The following is an 18,446-nucleotide window of genomic DNA, read 5'->3' as shown; positions in this document are numbered from 1 at the left end:
GAACACGAACACACCCTTTAACTTTGATTTGAAATCAACCAATGCATTCCGCAGTACAAAGCAGTTCTACTTCCTTTTCCCTTTCCCTTGCCTAATGAAATGGCAGACAGAGACCACACGATAAAAATTGTCCAAGATACAAGTTCAGTTAGGCAAGCTTCGTAGTCCCCACTAAATTTTAGCATCTACAACCACAACAATTAATCTGGTAGCACTAGAGACATGAACAAATAATACAAATACAGGACACGACACGGGGAAAATCCCACGTCCTCCTGCGTGCATGAAACTCTGAGACTTCAGCCAGCCAAGTCGCAGACCTTTCATGCCATGGTTAAGCCATCGACAAACTGCTCAAGGTCGCATATTTGTTGGTACACAAGCTCCAGAGGGATCATCTGCCCAAGCAATTTGTTTTCCGGACCCTAAAACCAGTGTGCGAAAAGACAGCTACTCATCCATCCATCACCAGGCAATCGCAGGCTATTTTACCCAGGGTACAAATACAGGCCTAGTAAACTAGCGTGCCTTTGCAAGAGGTCTGCTTGATACACCATGCAACAACTTGACAAATCCAAGGAAGCTCAATTTACCATCAGTGTGCCTAATCCAGTCATGGAGAACTGCATGAACAGGTACAGAAGGGCTTAACCCCAGTTCCTGAAATTGCCACAAGAAAGACAATTATCCATTCGGTATACTGTTAGCAAAACAAAATTTTGGCTGTCAAACATGGTGGTGAAGATCAAAACTGAAATCCAGGAGGACAGGCAGAAGTCACCATTATAAGATTATTTTGAATATTTAGTGAAGCAGAACTTTCAATATACCTCTGCATCAGTCTTCGAGTTCTAACATCAAATAAGAAGGGTTGGATGTTTCACAGAAAAAGAATAACACAAGTAATTCCATGACAGCGCTGAGAAATCAAAATTGACATGTGGTTATTTCTGCTCAAAATACTCAAGCAGATACAAATATTTCTGCTTAACTAGGGCTTTAGATCCCCTTGTAGACAACAATGTAAGGGACACAAATTTTAGTCTAGAAGATTGCCAGGGATATCTTTCCTAGGATGGCTAGGATAACATGACACCAACCAGCATATCAAGCTGATCATCACAACCATCCTGATTTTTAAGGCATTTAGAACATGGATCATCATACAACTATATCATCTCTGCAAGCCTTCTCTAACAGGGAAATCAAGAACCTCTCACAAGTACTGTTGCATATCGTCAAATTCCTCATGCATGTTCAAATTTCAAATTACCAGCAGCATATTCATATGAAACAACGTAATTTAAAATGGTACAGTTATAAGCTACTGGAATATTTTTAAGCAACATACCCTAAAAGAATTTAATAATGGCAACCATAAATTTTCTCAAGATCAATTACCCAAATATTGTTCCTGATCAATATGAAAGCCTACTAAATCAGAAATAAGAAGTTTCCTAGAGACAAGACAATAAATGTTCTTAAAGTACCAGCAACCTTTGAAATTTCAGCCGCAAGGACAGACTTAAACGTTGAACTTGCTTCAGGAACGGAACCAATCTTGCTCCCACTCCAACCAGTCCTTCCGATCCCAGCTAACTGAACTTGTCAGAAAGCACCACCAGTTTTATGTTTACTATAAACTATCAGCCATAATAATATCCTTATTAGAGACTTAACAGGATCTCCTGCTTCAGGAATGGAACCAATCTTGCTCCCACTCCAACCAGTCCTTCTGAACCCAGCTAACTGAACTTGTCAGAAAGCACCACCAGTTTTATGTTTACTATAATCTATCAGCTATAATAATATCCTTATTAGACACTTAACAGGATCTCCTGCTCCACATCAATTTCTAGGGCTGTTACATACTTGATCTTGGATCTGATTCTAGTCTTATTCCACAACTGGTTTGTCCACATAAAATCTGAACACTCACATGACAACCGCATAAAATTTCAATAACATAGCATGCCAGATCTGCACAACTATTCCAAATAATCCAGATGAGACAAGCTCCCTACCCCTTCCTACCGCAAATTATTAAGATTGGTTATATACTGAAACCATAAGCTTCCTATCACAACCCCCAAGGTTTGCCATACCAGTCAGTAGTGTACCAACAAATACCATACTCGGTATGCTGAACCTTACCATACCATACTGCATGCCAATACTATAATAGAATAGTATCAATACGGAGTTTGGTACTAAGACAGCCAACCTTGTCAACACCAATCTAACAAAAAATTATTTTAAAAAAAAAAAAAATCAGCCGAAATCGTGTTGTGTCTGTGTTTTCAGCTTAAGCTTTGCCAGATCTAAATCTGACTTTATGGCTCCACACAACAGAAATAATATTTAATAATTTACGTCAAATGAAAAATTAAACATACCGAAGCAAGTTCCTCAATTACAATTGCTCGGTTTCCATCCTTCTCAAAAAGTTCATAAGCACATCGAGCATGTTGCTCCCATCTATCCAGACCTTCGAGCTGATGGACGCTTAATGTAGCCGCACAGAACTCATCGAAATCCATTCTTCTGTACTGAAGAGCACTAAGCTGGCAAATGGCAATATAGTTTTTTTTTATTAAAAAAAAAAAAGCTAAGCAATGTAAAGGAAAAAACAAAAACTTCTGACAATCAAACACATACTGAGACAAGAAGATCTTGTACACGGGATTCCTTCATTGCATCAGTTGCATTTTTCATCAACGCCTGCACAGTAATATTAATATCAACTAAAATTGTAAAGAACAATTTCAAGGACTAAATTCCAAAGGAAAACTAAAACATTATTTGAAATAACTAACCATCTTGATATTTTCCAAAGTTATGCACCCATTTTTATTTGGTTCCAAAAGGGCAAACTGCCCCTTAAGATAAAAAAGTTCATCCACAGTCAGTGTCTTGGACAGAGCCTGTCATACATGCAAAATATTTACCATCATACACCACATAAATCAGCAGAACCACAATCAATCTTGAGACGACACAAAATACAATTTTACAAACCAAATGGGCATAATAAATAAGTTGAGCACTGAGTCCACTTTGTACATCTGTGATTTAAAAAAAAAAAAAAGAAAAAAAAGAAAAAACAACGTAACCAAATTCCATATAGACAGTCTTCAGGAACAACTATTTCTTCATTTTTAAGTTTCAATAATTTATGGAGAGTCTGCTATGTTATTCTACTTCACTAGAATTGCAAAGTAACCATCAAACCTTAACAAATTTTTATATAGTAGAATTTGACCCAGGCCTTCCAAACAATTAAAAACAAATTCTCAATCATTTATGAGCCTTCTTATCATCTTAAATTAATAATTATATTTCCTCGTACCATATTTCACTGATTGATATGCAATAGGATGGCACAATTGACAAAGTATTGAAATTTAGCACCACTCTGTGCACCTACAAACAAAAATGGCCCAGCTATGAGCATTGTCGAGCTCTTCATCTCTAAGGATGGGAAGAAAACATCTGTGATTTTGTTTTCTCATACATAAAAGGAGACGTTTACACGAGTATTTCTACAATAGGAAGGCATACCAAGACTACAGGGAGAAAATATAGAAGAACATGCTCCAAAAAAATTCATATGGTAATGCCATGCATAATTAAGAAAAAGGTAACAAGATTCTAAGGACCAAAAATAACCAACGACAACCCTTCCAATCAGCTAACAAGCAACAACTTGACCCCAGTACTCTTTTATCACTTTTACATCCCTTGTTAAAATAAGCCTCATTTTCTATGCTCTTTGGACACCTGTCATTGTGATGAAGGCAACAATGCTGACATGTACAAGGCACACAACAAAGAGTCTTAGGACATCCGTGGAAAAGGAAGTCTGCAATTGCCAGAAGGGTGCTACAAAGAAAGGGAAAAAAGGAGGATAATCCTTATTGTATATAAACAATTAAATGTTCCCTAGAATCTAACTCTTAGAAGCATAACTTGCATCTGGAATAGTTACCACCAGACAAAACTATGTTAAATCTAAGGTAAAAATTATCTTTGCAGATGACCTTAAAAAAAATGACAAATGAGACACATTGCTCCTAATGAACTCGACTAAAAACACCTTTCATGTGCCACTGCCACTTCCACAACCTACAACTCAGAGAACAGAAATGCTCTGGCACTTTTATGCACCATCATCCTTCAGGTTCAAGTGCCTCAGGCATTGAATAGTCAGCTATACTGCACTTTTGTAACAGTTAATATTAAAATCAATAAGCAACCTGATAATCCAAACTAATTTAACCATGAGTTCACTGAATTCCCCCGTCCAAGTAGTTGAAATGGAAGACTTGTAAAGATTACTTTTCGATGCACTACCATCAAAACAATCAAAGAATGCTTTGAGATTTATCATCTCATGCAGTCCATCCAACCAAGCACATCATAAAAGCTTTATTACATGTTACTTTCACACACAAATTTCAGAAGGCTACATATTTGACGTAAGTTATGTTGAACAGGTACTAATAGGCCATAAAATAAAATGGCCTTACAAACAGCAACTCCTTAAAACAGAGTACCTACCAATTGCAAAAGGAATAACTAGAGAAATTATACCACATGAACAAGCATGCATCTAGAAGGATTAAACTGGAAATGAACTAATGAACTTTAATGTTGCTCACCCTTAAAGCAGCTTTACGTAGGGATGATGAACGCATGTATGCTTTAATAAGTCGGAATATAAGAATATCAAGCGGTGGCTTTATGTCGTTGTAATTTCTAATCCATGGATGACCTGCAGAAGGAAAGTAATATATTATTTACAAAAGATGGAATAGCAAACTCAGGTCTACAGAAGTAACAATTATTTACAAAGACAAGACAACAAACTCAGATATTGGAGCAATCATGAGGACACTAACTTAATGCCTGTGCAGCAGTCATCCTTCTTCGCGGATCCTTACTTAACAAGCGCCTAACGAAATCTTTTGCTTCAGGAGACAGAGAAGGCCAAGGTGGCTCACTAAAACAAGGGTCTGCTTTTAACACAGCCCTAAAGATACCAGACTCAGTACGCGCCCAAAATGGACGACTGCCACAGAGGAGAATATATGCAATCACACCAATACTCCACACATCAGCCTCTGTGCTATATGACCTATGCAGAACTTCAGGTGCAACATAATATGCACTTCCTACAATGTCATTAAGCCTTTCATCTGCAAACCACAATAACTCATTAGGAACAACTAAATGCTGTCACAAGGAAGAACAAAGGGCAATTTAAGTTCTGAACAAGGGAAATCTAAGTTCAGGCCAGAGGGAACATTTATCAAGACATTTAAGAAGGCACCTGGCTTCACAAAATCTGATAACCCAAAATCGATAGCCTTCAACTGGGAGTTCTCATCCTTGGAAGTGAAAAGGAAATTCTGATCAAGCAACATCAAGTATTAGAGAAAAAATAATAGCAATAACTCTATGTGGGTTCAACCAGAATATGACCTGGAGATAATTAAATCATTAGAATTTTTGTTGCTGGTAGTACAAATAACAAAACCTGTCAACTAGATACAGGAAAATATACATGCAGACATTTGATATGAAAAGGAACTATCCTAACAATAACAAAAGATTTTTACTTATTCAAAAGATTACTTGCGAGCATCAAAATAGAAATAGTTTCAGCTTATTCCATAAAGGATGGAATTATCAAGAACGCATTCCCATAGAAACAACAAATATTATGAAGCGTAGATATTTTAAGTAACTTTTAATATGAACCAGTAAAAATATTGACAGTAGGATACAAGCCAATTGAAGAGGAGACAATCACGTGGATTGTTGGCAAAAGGTATGAGCCTTTTCTTGTCAAAATAGGAATTGACAATGGAGCATAATTGCAAATAAGAAGGCTAAACAGATGGATTTTAAACAAAATATTTTACAATTTGTTATCATGAGATGGATTTAAACAAAATATGTTACAATTTGTTATCATGCATCAATCCCCCAAGAAGCACCAAATTCTAAGCCAAGGAAATTTCAGTCATGAAAGAAGCCTATCATTAAACTTCAAAGCCAATTAGGTACAAGGAGAAGAACCAAAGTGTTTTCCATGCCCATTGGTGCAGATGCCAACGCATGTGTGCTATAGGGTGTGTCCATCTGTGCAGTTGCTGGCACAACACTTCAAACCTTGGCCAAGAGACCTACCTAATTGGTTGCAGTTTGGGCACATGCAATTAGGAATAGAACTTCAGAATTCCATATAGACAGAGGGATAGCAAAGTTGATATAAGAATCTGTGATCTAACCAGAATCACAGATGGAGTAAGGAAAAATAACTGATCACAGGAGTTTGATAGAGACCATAGAATCCAATTAAATGCTCTGTCCCCAAATCATCTCTGTCTTACCCTAATTATACATCAGTTGTGCCTCACAAAATTCAAATTGTCACAAGTCAGTTTGTATGAATATTTTTTAGGCCATATATCATGTCATGCAATCATACAAACTACAAGATCTTGTTCATATTGTGAGCAACCAATGCATGAGATTGTCCAAAATCATCAGTTTCTGATAATCACAGATTTTAATTTTGTAAATCATGTAATACATGGTGGGCCTTTTATCTGAAAATGTATCATTTATATTGATATCACGGCATATTTATATTACTGATGTCTTAGGAACATGTTTTACATTTTTTTTTTTTTTTGATGATACGGAATGGGAAATCCCAGAGAAACTAAATTCATAAATACATAGTACCAACCACACCAGCAATAATAAGTGGGTGAATATCAAAGGGAATCAAATAAAGCAACAAGTAGTCTTCATTAGTTCCTTCTCCTACAAGCTTATTTGCTGGTTTGATTGCCCTCACTGAACACATGGAAAAGAGGTAGCGATTGCTTGAACGGCACTATGTCCATAAGAAGTGGGCGGTTTTGGATCATACTTGCATTACCATGATATCCATTAATCCAACCTATGACTATGGATGAGTCACATTCCAACCAAATCCTCGAGCATTGTAACCCTACTATAGCAATTTATACTGCAATATCAAAGGGAACATATTTTACTTTCATAGGGACATTTACACTGCAATATAACCAAAATGGGCCCATGAATCTGTAGCTCATCACTGCATTAGGTGACTGCATTTGTCTCAACCACTGCATCTACAAGGTTTCATATATAGCCCCCTGAATCAGAATTATACATGAGCTTTGTATTGTCTACATCTATGAAAAAGTGCTATTAATCATAAAGGAATTTTACATAACTTAATGAATTTGAATTTATATGATCATCCAATTTTATGCATTATTAACTAATCAATATCCAATTGCATAGAGTTGATCTATCCAATGATTGCTAACGCAACATACATGCAAAAAACACAGCACATAATATATGGATGCAGCAAGCAAATTCCCCATAACAAAGTTACCATTTTAATAACACATCATATCAGTTATTTAAATACATGGTTGGCATGGGCTACACAAGAATATTAAATAGCAACTGAGTCACCAAAAAAAAGTGTTCTGGGTTAAAAGACTATCCATCCACAAGTATTTGGATCTAAATCGATATCAAAGGAGTACAAGGGCAGACACAATGCTTGACTTTTGGTAGGAGCAAACACTTAGATGGTCTTAATGAAGCATAAATTACAACCACATATTATTGCCTAGATACATAGCCATATAAGCTGAAATAGCTGAACGCATATCAAAGGCCAGATTGCACTGCTTTGATAATTGAAAGACAGGTAAACTTAGAGACTGCCAAAGCCCTACACCTAATGATTAATGCCCCCTGCCTGATGGTGATGGATGAAATATTATGCTACACAGATGTTTCTGAGCACTATGACAAATCACTAATCATCAAAAAGTCAACATTTTACAAAAGGACCAGCTGTCAGACTGACTTATCAAGTACAAGCTGTCCATACAGCAATACTTTAAGGCATAGTTTCCATCAAGAGATCACTTATTTAACATGCAAGTCACTTGCCGTGCCTCCATTATAGCAGCAACCACCCTAGTTGAGAATATAATAGTAAACATGCAACTATGCATCAATGCAACTTTTAGAATAAGTTCCCCTAAACCTAGACTACAAATAAGAACTCATATCCTGGTCAGAAATCTAAAAATAAAGATTTTGAGAGAAGATTAAAAGGAAATGTACGCATGGCTGCCTATGCGCTGAACGCTTTATATATAAGTGGAATTTAGAAAGCTTGCACAGCTGCCCAGAAATGGGTGCCTCGAACTAATACTTTATTCAAGACATAAATGAAAATTCATGATTTTTGATGAAAACAAAGAGGAAATTGAGGGCATCACTTCTTGTTAATCAAACTCTCTCTCTCACACACACACTCTTTCCAACATCTCCCCCAAAAGAAGGTTATCCTCTTCCAGAGAAAGCTAATGGATAGAAAACTACAATATGCATTACAAGATTTAACAATTTCCAACTTACACATATAATATAGCATATGCAGAATGATCTGTTACATATGACTTTAGGTAAAAACCTCTCTCAAGGGCCCAAAAACTTGCATAAACCAATATGCATTACCTCAGGTTTGAGATCCCGATGAACTACTCCTTGGAGATGGCAAAATGCAACAACATTTAATATCTGTACCATGACAGCCTTCGCATCATCTTCTGAGTATTTTCCACCTCTATCAGAGAACAATATATGCATGTAAACATACTAACAGAAAATCAAAGGCCAGCATGCAACTTTAATCCTTGAATGCACACATAAGTATAAAACAATTGTAGCTGTCAGATACAACCAGCAAAGGGAATACCTTGAAAGAATCTTATCTAAAAGCTCCCCTCCTTCGCATAACCTAAAATAGGCAACAGATTCAACACCAAAGACTTTAATCAATTAAATGCTTGATTTTAACTAACATATCAAGTGATGGCATATATAGATCGCATGCACATGAAGAAAACTTTAGCGGCATGAAGACCAGAAAGATGAAATGTTGTACACCATTAACATGAAAACCCTAAGCAGCGAATATAAAAAGAATGCTTGAATCAGAAATTTCATGAAAAAGTCAAGATATTCTTCAAAGCTAGGATTATGATTGAAGAATTCATTTTAGTAAGGGAACAAAATAGCTTGCAACTAATGGCAATTACTAAGAAAGAAAACAGGGTTTAAATTAGCACATTGGAAGTTCAGCATTTTGGGAAAAATAGTCAATTTCTCAGAACTTTGGGATCTTATGCAACAGTCCTAGCTGCTAACTATTTATTAATACAGAAAGCACAAATTATGACAGAAGCAGCAGTCTGTTGATTAAATAACTATAAGTTCAAGGGGCTAATGGCCCAGAGGAAGCTTACTCCATTATTATATACACGTTTTCATTATCTTCATAGGAATCATAAAATTGGACTAGGTTGGTATGTCCTGTCAAAGATCTTAAAATCTTCACTTCTCTCCTGACATCCTCTATAGCTATGGCTGTGGTCATCTGCCAGAAAAAGAAAATTGTGCCATTAAAGAAAAATGATATAACCACCAATGTAAGGTATGACATATTACAATTCAAGCTCAAACTTTATTGTAAGTAATCTGAATATGAAAGATCCAATGAGGTAGAATACAGTGTTACACCGTCACGCACATATACAGACACACACATGCAGACTAAGAAGATTAGCATGAAAAACAACACAATATACAGCCCATGTATCACATAGTAAGACCGGCAGCAATCAGAAAGCACTGTTATAAATATGAGGGGCAACTAAGAGTATAAGGATTTCATCTAGCATATCCTTTCTCTTGACATGAGAAAATTTGGCTTTTCACACATCATTTTGTTTTGATCTCGTGTAAAAAAGCAGAACCTGTAAGAATAGCACAAGTTGAAGAGAGTTGCAGCAAGAGAAGAACAACATTGCTAAACTACTTCAACTGACATCATGTCAATGAACATTATCCAACCCACCACCACCAACACCACACCAACTGGCGCAGAGGGTCACTTTATTCTCAGAGGGTGATAAAGGTCATATCGCTTTTTTTTTTTTTCAGAAAAAGGTACCATTAAGCTTGTTTACAAATCTGACCAAATAAGTATGAGGATCACTTTAATATGGTATGAGGAAAATTAGAAACTTCTAATGAATAAAAAATATTGGCATCATTTTTATTGTACAAGTAATTTTTTTTGCTCTTCCTACCAGCACAGTATGGTTTCTAATTACATGCATGCTTGGAAGGATGTGGCATGCGTTATATGCCATCGTCAATGATATTAAGACTTTATCAAACTCGGAAAAAAAAAAAAAGCCAATAGCAGCTTTTGACAAAATTGCATCAGTTGATATTTATTTAAGGCCATGCAAAACAAGCCAAGCCAAAATAGCAGCAATTCAGGAGTCCTACAAAATGCCCATCTTCTGTTCTAAACTTCTAATGCCAAAAAAAAAAAATTAAAAACGATTAGAAATGTATTTGATGCTGTAAATAATTTTGAGTTAATGCCAATGGAAAAGGTATCACCAATCAAACAATAGAAGCAAAAAGTACAGTTTGAATCCATAAAGCCCATGTATTAAGCTTCAGTAATCTGGCTCTATCAAGTCCACTGGGTCATTGATTTCCATGATGCGCCTGGTCAACCAACCGAGCAATATTACAGCAAACAAAATTTTCAACCTCATGTTTCATATTCTGCGCATGACTAAGTCAAAATGCAGCTTCAGTCAACTTTAGGTCAATGGCAATCCAAGATGCAAACACAACAGTGCATGAAATGCGCAACTTATCTAACTAAAAGTCCATCTTCTTGTCCAAGCACCCGAGCAGTTTGAAAAGTTCAAGTCAACCCAAGCAGTTCTGAAAAGCTCGCCCTCCAAACATTACTTCTTTGATTGGCAACCACATCTTACATACAATGGTCCTTAACAGCCAAAACATGAGTCAAGGTCAGCAAAGCAGCAATTCCTATAACATTATTGAATTAGCTCGCTTGACGATACCCCAACAACTCCTCTTCCAGCTTATGATAAAATACATAAAGAATCACTTGCAAGCACATTATGAAGCTCCACAAAATTGAAAATTATTTTGTTTCATTTCTACCTTTTCTACTGATGGTCCAATGCCATATCATCCAATCCCTCCAATTATTGGAGAAAATTTTAGTTTGATTATACAATGCCTATGCAAATTTTGCCTTGATTAAAAGCCACCATCTTTTCCATCAAAGACTGCAAATATTCCATTCAGAGTCCTCCCAAAACTTAAACTAGACATTATCCATGTTGGGGGAGGAAGGAGGAGGGTAGGACCAAAAGTCTTCTCCACAGAAACTACGGGCTATCTATAAGGATAACTACGAAAATAAAACATGAAGCAGGGTCCACTATTAGTTGACCACTGAGATGTCTGAAATCGATCGTGGAGTCTCAACGCAAAATCTCAGAATATATGGAAGATAAAATGAAAATTACGAGTCAAGAGACAAAATTTTAGCAAATATATAAATATGGATCGCTTGAAGAGCAAAAAATAGGGGGGAAAGGAGAGTTTGATTTTATCGAACCTTAGCCTTGGGGATGACCTTAACGGCCACCTGCTGGCCTTTGAGCTCCCCCTTCTTGGACCGGGCACAGCACGTATACCCGAAGTGGCCCCGCCCTATCTCCTCGCCGATCTCGTATTTGCTCGTGAACCCCTTCTCGAACCCAAAGTTCTTATCCAGCCCCGCCACCGCCCGCCCCGCCTCCCCGTCCTCCTCCGGGATGGCCGTCTCATTCGGCTTCACCGACCCGTGCCGCCGTGCCAGAACCGCTCGAATGTGCTTCGCCGGCGACGGCGGCGGGAACGGCCGCCGGAAGAACTTCTTGGGCGTGGCCGTCGCCGACCCCCCGCCGGTGGCGGCGGCGGGCGACTTCTTGGAAAACAGACTATGTGCGGGGCTGGGGCTATAAAACGGGAAAAAAGGAGACATCCACGGCTTGCTATTCTTCTCCTCCGCCACCGCCGGCGGCACCGGCCGTTCCTCCTCCTTTATCCGCTCCTCCGCCTCCTCCGGCTTCTCTTCCTCCTTCTTGGGAGCTGGAGTCGATGATGGGGAACTCTGGCTCTGGGGAACCGCGGGTTTTCCATGGCAGAGCCCCATCTCTCCCTCCCTCTCGCCCTCGGAGATCCGATAAATAGGGAAGTAGATGACCGAATTCGAAACCCTAGCTCACGCCATTGCTCTCCATCTCCTCCTCTTTCTCGCCGGTTCCCTTCTCCGCTCCTCCTTTTCTTTTCGGCAAGAGGAGGTAACTCTGAAATAGTACAGGAAGAGGGTGTTCAAAGGAAGAAGACACTTGATCCCGTCATCCCGTACCAGTACCTAAAAACCTTGCATAGAATCTATATGCGGAAGAAAGATTTACAGTTACGATATTGCGCATCGATGCCGCATTCGCCGCAAACGGCGATATCTCGCATGGAATTTATATGAGGACGTCCGTAAAGAGCCGAGCATTTCTTTTGCTACCGGGCGGTGTCGGGATCCTGGGACGGAGAGAGGAGAAAGCGACTGTTGAGTGGGACGGAAGTAGGAAGATGCCGCAGAAAGCGGAGATGCTGCCACGTGTCATCCATCGGGACCTTCCATTTCTGGTGTGCTCCGGACCTGGCTAGTCATCCGCGTATCCGGATTTTGTGTTTTGATCGAACGGTCGGAGGAAGTTTAGATGATGCATTCCGATTGGTGAGGGTAGGGGAACATTTTAGATCAGCAGTTCCGGCGAAGTGCGTGTCTCGCTTTACGTGGAGGTAGTTAAACGAATTAAATAGTTCGGGCTTCGGTTTTTGGTTGCCGAGTTATTGTGCACGTATTTATAGGTATGTGTCTGTTGTTCCGTCGGAGTCGAGTAATCGACAAGGTTATCCCACACTTAGAGTCCACGTTCGCTTCATTTATTGGCCATCGTCATAAATGTATTTAATTAGGAGTTCTCGAGAGGCACGAACACACGGATGGGGTGAGTTAATGCTATGGTGGGCCGGGTAAGGTTACCGTGAAATGGATAAGGATTAAGGTGGTGCCTTTGACCGTAAGAAAGCGGGTAGTGGCTACCGAGCAGACTGCGGTCTGTGGAGGTTTCTAAACCTCCGGTGATTGTAACGTGATTTATGTAGGCAGTTCCATGGTACGCAGAGGAAGCGCCAAAGGGGGCTGGGTGCAGGCTTCACAAGGAAGGAAATGAGTGCATTTATGAGTGGATGGGAGGGAATTATGTGAGGGTTCATTGCTGCCCTTAGAAATCTTGGTGTGGGTGAGCCATCCATGTCAGATCCTGGCATCTGGACCAGCCTTAATGAGATTAAAGTTTGACATGTGTTACAGCCAGATCTTACCAACTTTGGGATGATTTAGTGAGATTTTTTAAAGAGGTAGCAATAAGTTTGGGCTACAACGAACTCAAATCAGAATTGCAACAAATTTGTTGCATTTAGCAAGTTATAAGTTTGGTTCTGAGATTTTTGTGTTCCTCCCTCTGCTAGGATATATATATACCTCCATGCTTAGATATACTTAGCATGGCATCTGGTTAAGAAACGATGACGATTTAGATAGTAGCTTGGCCTCAGATTAAGTTAAATGCAAGACTGTTTCATTATCACAAAACCTTTTTATTTTGTAAGGACAGGACAGTTCTTCAAAAAAAAAAACATTTTGCTACACGACATATCTCAACCGTCGCATCCTATTGACTCATGAGCTGCGCATCTCACACGTCACCTTGCCCATACAATTAAGCAATCCTGCCTACAAGTTGTGATCTCTTACTTGACATTGATACAGTAGCAATAGACACACTTTTCACTTCACCTGAACCCCAAAACAGACATGCAAAATCTCTATCACAAGACTTCTTAATAAATTGACTATCAATTTCATCACTTAGATAAACAAATTCCAGGTTGACACTACCTGCCAAATAATAGTTATTACTCATGCACTGACGGCTGCAATGGAACAACCAACCAACCAACCAATCTTTTTTTGCTCATTAAACAACCTAGTAATACTTTATCTAAACATATTATATAATGTTACAGATTCATGAATTATGACCTTGAGAATTAATTATCGCTATATTTAGCATCCCATAAATTTATAGTTACAGAATACAAATTAAAATTTTCTGTTTAGATAAAAGATGACATCAATAAACATTACAAAATAGGAGTTCCATAGAGGACTTTATATCTATAACCTTAAAGATCGTAACTATCACTATATCTAGCATCCCATAAAACAGCCTCATGTACGTCACGGCTAACTTCATCCCACTGGCCGAGCAATGTCACCTCACGAGTCATTCTTGGTGATCAATGGAATAATTTACGGGACTGCCGTCGTTCACACTCTGACTCAATGTCATGATGTGAAGTTTTCAGAATAGCCGCTTAATAAAATGAATTGAGGCCGAATTGGATTGAGTTGACCGGCTCCTCATTTGCTACAATAAAAAGTTTAGGTGAGTCCACGGTATCACGGTCTGCACCAATTAATCTCTATTATTAGTGCTTGTCCGCTCGCTTCAAGTGCGAACAAGTATATTTTTAACCTTCACGCATCTCATGCGGGACACTTTAGATCCGAGGATCATTGCAAGGTTTTGATAGTCGTCGTAGCAATCCCCACAAGAAGGGGGACCCTCCAGATCGTAATTTGCCTTTATTATGCAGCTGACAACTAATATTTGAAAATAAAATGATGGTTGTTGGCATTATTAGCCACCAATCCATGTGCTTCATTTAAGAAATGGGAGTACTGCATTGAGGTGGCACTATTTAATCTCTAGATAAATACAAAAATTTAAAAAAAATATTAAAAATTTATATGAAAGAAAAATTATATCCTATACCATATATATACACGATGCAGCGATGCACCACGTCAATCATATTTCTAAATTTTTATAAATTTTATACATGATATATTTATTTTGAATTGCCATTTGTGCATCTAATCTCGATTTACTCCTATAACACACCGCTAACATGACATGTTTGATGCAGAATATAATATTTTTCATGAAAGAGCGAGAATTGCGTATAAAGCTTAAAATTTATGCTTCAAAAAAATTGCAATGATGAAGCCATGCTAAAGATTGAGGTCATATGTCTGAAAATATTCACCTTATATAGAGATTATAGTAGGAGATGGGAAAGGATATCAAAAAATGTAAAATTATGCATGATCAATTATTCTCCTGACTATTAGAGAATTTAGAATGAAAAAATTTTATTTCATTTGAAAAAAATATGTCAATATGTCATTAAAAAAAAAAGATAATATTGATTTCATGGTATAATGGACATTATTTTCATCATAATAACACTATTAAAAAGTCAAAATATCCTCACTACTTTATAATTAGATTTTGGCTTCTATAATACATGCAAGCGAATGATGAAAGATCATGATCACTTCTCATCCATGGGCCTGAATTTCTCGTGCCAATGCATGAATACGTTTTGATCAAGAACACACGAATTCTTATTTTATGCAGCCTTTTATGCCCATATAAGCAACCTCAAATTTTAGTTCACAAAGTGAGATCAAAAAAAAAAAAATGGTGCATTGTATCCTCAACACCAATTATAATGCACAGATGTGATGGCATGCAATCCTCCAAAAAGGAGATTATACGGCCATTCTTGGCACTGAGACCCCACTCTGCAAAAGGGCAAAACTTGGATCAATTCCTCCACAATGTGAACCGAAAAGAGAAGGTGACTCAATTCCTCTATGAATGGATAAAGACAGGTAGTCAGTGTTGGAGGTCTCTTCTCTTCTCAATATGACCAACAAGGATATGGGAGCCCACAGAAGCCAACTCTAACCACCTTTCGAAGGGTCTCCACCCACCAAAAGGTGGAGAGTGTCTTGGGGTGAAGAATGAAATCCCATCAGTGGTGGAATCTGTAGGCTCTCAGGGAGGCAACGGCTGGTGCCTCCCCAACCCTTCTCCTCCACTCATCCACCCTATTTGAGTGTTTTTGGGTGCGTTCCCCACTGAGATTTCCATGATTTCTAGCTATGCTTGAAAGCTATCTCCATGGGCCACCGGATCATCACCTTGTGCTGCAAGAGAAGCACTCATATACCATGTCTCAGTCGAGCTTTTGTCTTGTTGCGTTTGACTACCCTTCCTGGCAAAGAGATCATCAAATCACCTTTCCTTTGATAGCGCAATATGTCATGCTGGTCCGGATTGGTTCAGCTCCGAATGAATACGAGCATGATGCAAGACTTATTATTATTTGTTTTTTTGACTTGCTTTGACTGCATTGTTTTTAGTAAAATTTCTGTGAAGACTATTGCACTTGAGATTAATCTAAACAGAAAGATTTTGATTGTTTTTTAAAGTTTTGATGGGACATGGATATATGTATCCAATTTTTACTTTGACCTATATAATAATAATGTGGACCACTATTTCCTAGGGTTTGAAGGGTTTGAATGTACCAACCAGCTAAAATAAGGTTGGTTGGCTCATGAATCCAACCTAATCAATGAAACTTGATTCGAGTAATATGAATACGTTGATCTATCTTTTATTTTGGTCCAACATCACGATGGATTCATCAAACTTAGGTTCTATTTGAGATTGCTGTTGGCAGTAGAGCTTTTAAAATTTTTGGAAGTAGAACTTTTGAGAAGTAGAAGTTTTGGAAGTATAGCTTTTACAAAAAGCTATTTGTTATTAGGTAACCATAGATAAAGTACTTTGGAGAATATGTATTAAAAAAAAAAAATGAAGAAAGCAAAACAGTTTCTCGATATTAGTCAAAAAGTACTTTTGGAGAGAGCTTCAAAATACAGTTCTCTCTAAGTAGACTCTTTTAGTTTTCTGACAAAATCAAGACAGCTTCCTGATATTTTTACCAAACATCACTGTATCACTCTAAAGTATTTTCTGAGAATTAGAAAATACTTTTTGACACTCTAAAAGTTTAATCAAATAGAATCCTAGTATTCTATTATATCCTAATCTTGATGCAAGCTAGGCACAAAAAGAATTTACTTGACTTTCAGGTCAAATAAAATTGGGCTAGTCTAGGCTCAGATGCAACCCATCCTACTTGCCGGCTACCATACATATGTTGTCTTCTCTTGTATACTACTCTCACATTCCGTAAGTGCAACAGCTCGAGATCATGTCAAATAATTTGTTACCCGGGCTTCGGCCTTGCTAGCACCAAAAGAACAACAGCTTAGGATCATGCATTCTGTTAGGATTTGACGCCTCGAGATTCAGCCTACATTGAGCCCACAGCGAGGTTCGCGGCGAAAAACAGAGTCCAACGAGACCAAAATCATCCGAAACGGAGCTCGGATGGAGGAGATACGAGCTTTTGAAGTCGGCATGACATTCGAGGCGGCGGAGGACCGCCGGCGGGCGGCAGCGGCGCGGCCGCAGGCGGCGGCGCGCGACCCAAGCCCGCGGCCCAGCCGGGCGCGCGGCCCAGGCCCGCGCGCGTGGGCCGGCCCAGGCCCAGCGGCCTACTGGCCCCTTTGCCCCGGTCCATCATGGACCGGGTGGTCCACGGCGGGGTCTGTGGACCGCGTGGGCATTTCCCACGCGTTTCTCGCGGTCCACGGTACTATTCCATGGACTGGAGCGTGATTGAAGGGCCCAGGTGGCTCCCAGTCTTGATCCAATGGTCTGAAACGTGATTTGGCTTGTTTAGGACTCTTAAACCTAATCTAATTAGGTTTAAACCTTATTTAACCCTTTAAAAGGGTCCTGTGACGAACAGAGGTTAGGTGGTTCGGGTTTCTCGCCATACAGAGCCGTACGAACCCGAGAAGAGAGAGAGAGGCGAGAGTGCTGAGAGAGAAGGAGCAGGAGGCTCTTGGACAGCGGTCGCCAGGCTCTTCAGGGTTCAGGGGGGTCTCCAAGAAAGAGAAAGCTTCTGTGAGGGAAACTTCAGGTAAGAGAGAATTGGGTGTACAAGGGTTGAGGGTGAGGTCTCCTCTTGTAAAATTTTCTTTTTCACAGTGAAGTTTGCATGCCCCGTGAAGGCGAGCCCTTTTGTGGCTGATCCACGTATTTTGATTGTTTTTTCTTTTGTTTTGTTTCTTCTTTCTTCCTGCTGCATCGCGTGGTACTGAAAAGATCTTGACAAGTGGTGTCCTGGTCAGACATCCACTCAACACATTCAATTTGCGAGGGCATATATGAACTGAAATTAAGATCAAAGAAATTAAGATGGCAATGACAAGATGAATGAAAGGTGGATCCGTGGTTGCTAAGCTTTCCTGGTGATTTGTACACTCTTGCATCAAAATATTAAGGTTGGAGATTGGGGTGTTACTTCGAAGCCAAGAATACCCGAATTTGTTGTTTTTCTCCCATGCCTTTTAAGAGACACAAATT

The 18,446-nt window shown here is 39.0% G+C and overlaps 1 protein-coding gene across 1 annotated transcript; it reads right to left on the bottom strand.

Moving 5' to 3' along the window:
• Positions 1–12,360, bottom strand: LOC105041392 (CDPK-related kinase 5). Its single transcript, XM_010918358.4, has 11 exons — positions 11,594–12,360; positions 9,381–9,511; positions 8,831–8,872; positions 8,590–8,698; positions 5,333–5,411; positions 4,902–5,198; positions 4,662–4,774; positions 2,817–2,924; positions 2,659–2,721; positions 2,397–2,564; positions 1–660 (listed from the first exon to the last, which is right to left on the bottom strand). The coding sequence occupies exons 1-11, from the start codon at positions 12,170–12,172 to the stop codon at positions 520–522; spliced, it is 1,830 nt and encodes a 609-aa protein (XP_010916660.1). The 5' UTR covers positions 12,173–12,360; the 3' UTR covers positions 1–519.
• Positions 12,361–18,446: the final 6,086 nt, after the last annotated feature.

The sequence above is a fragment of the Elaeis guineensis genome, chromosome 3 (genome assembly GCF_000442705.2).
Source record: "Elaeis guineensis isolate ETL-2024a chromosome 3, EG11, whole genome shotgun sequence".
In the NCBI taxonomy this organism is placed as follows: Eukaryota; Viridiplantae; Streptophyta; class Magnoliopsida; order Arecales; family Arecaceae; genus Elaeis; species Elaeis guineensis.
This window is presented reverse-complemented; position numbering and strand designations above follow the sequence as displayed.

What these genes read in the sequence shown, in the direction of transcription:
- LOC105041392 (XM_010918358.4), bottom strand. Translation starts at nt 12,172, where the DNA reads ATGGGGCTCTGCCATGGAAAACCCGCGGTTCCCCAGAGCCAGAGTTCC. An exon ending in TTAGATAAGATTCTTTCAAG is followed by an intron (nt 8,699 to 8,830) that starts GTATTCCCTTTG and finishes GTTCTCTGATAG; the next exon opens with AGGTGGAAAATACTCAGAAG. An exon ending in TAATTGAGGAACTTGCTTCG is followed by an intron (nt 661 to 2,396) that starts GTATGTTTAATT and finishes TGGCAATTTCAG; the next exon opens with GAACTGGGGTTAAGCCCTTC.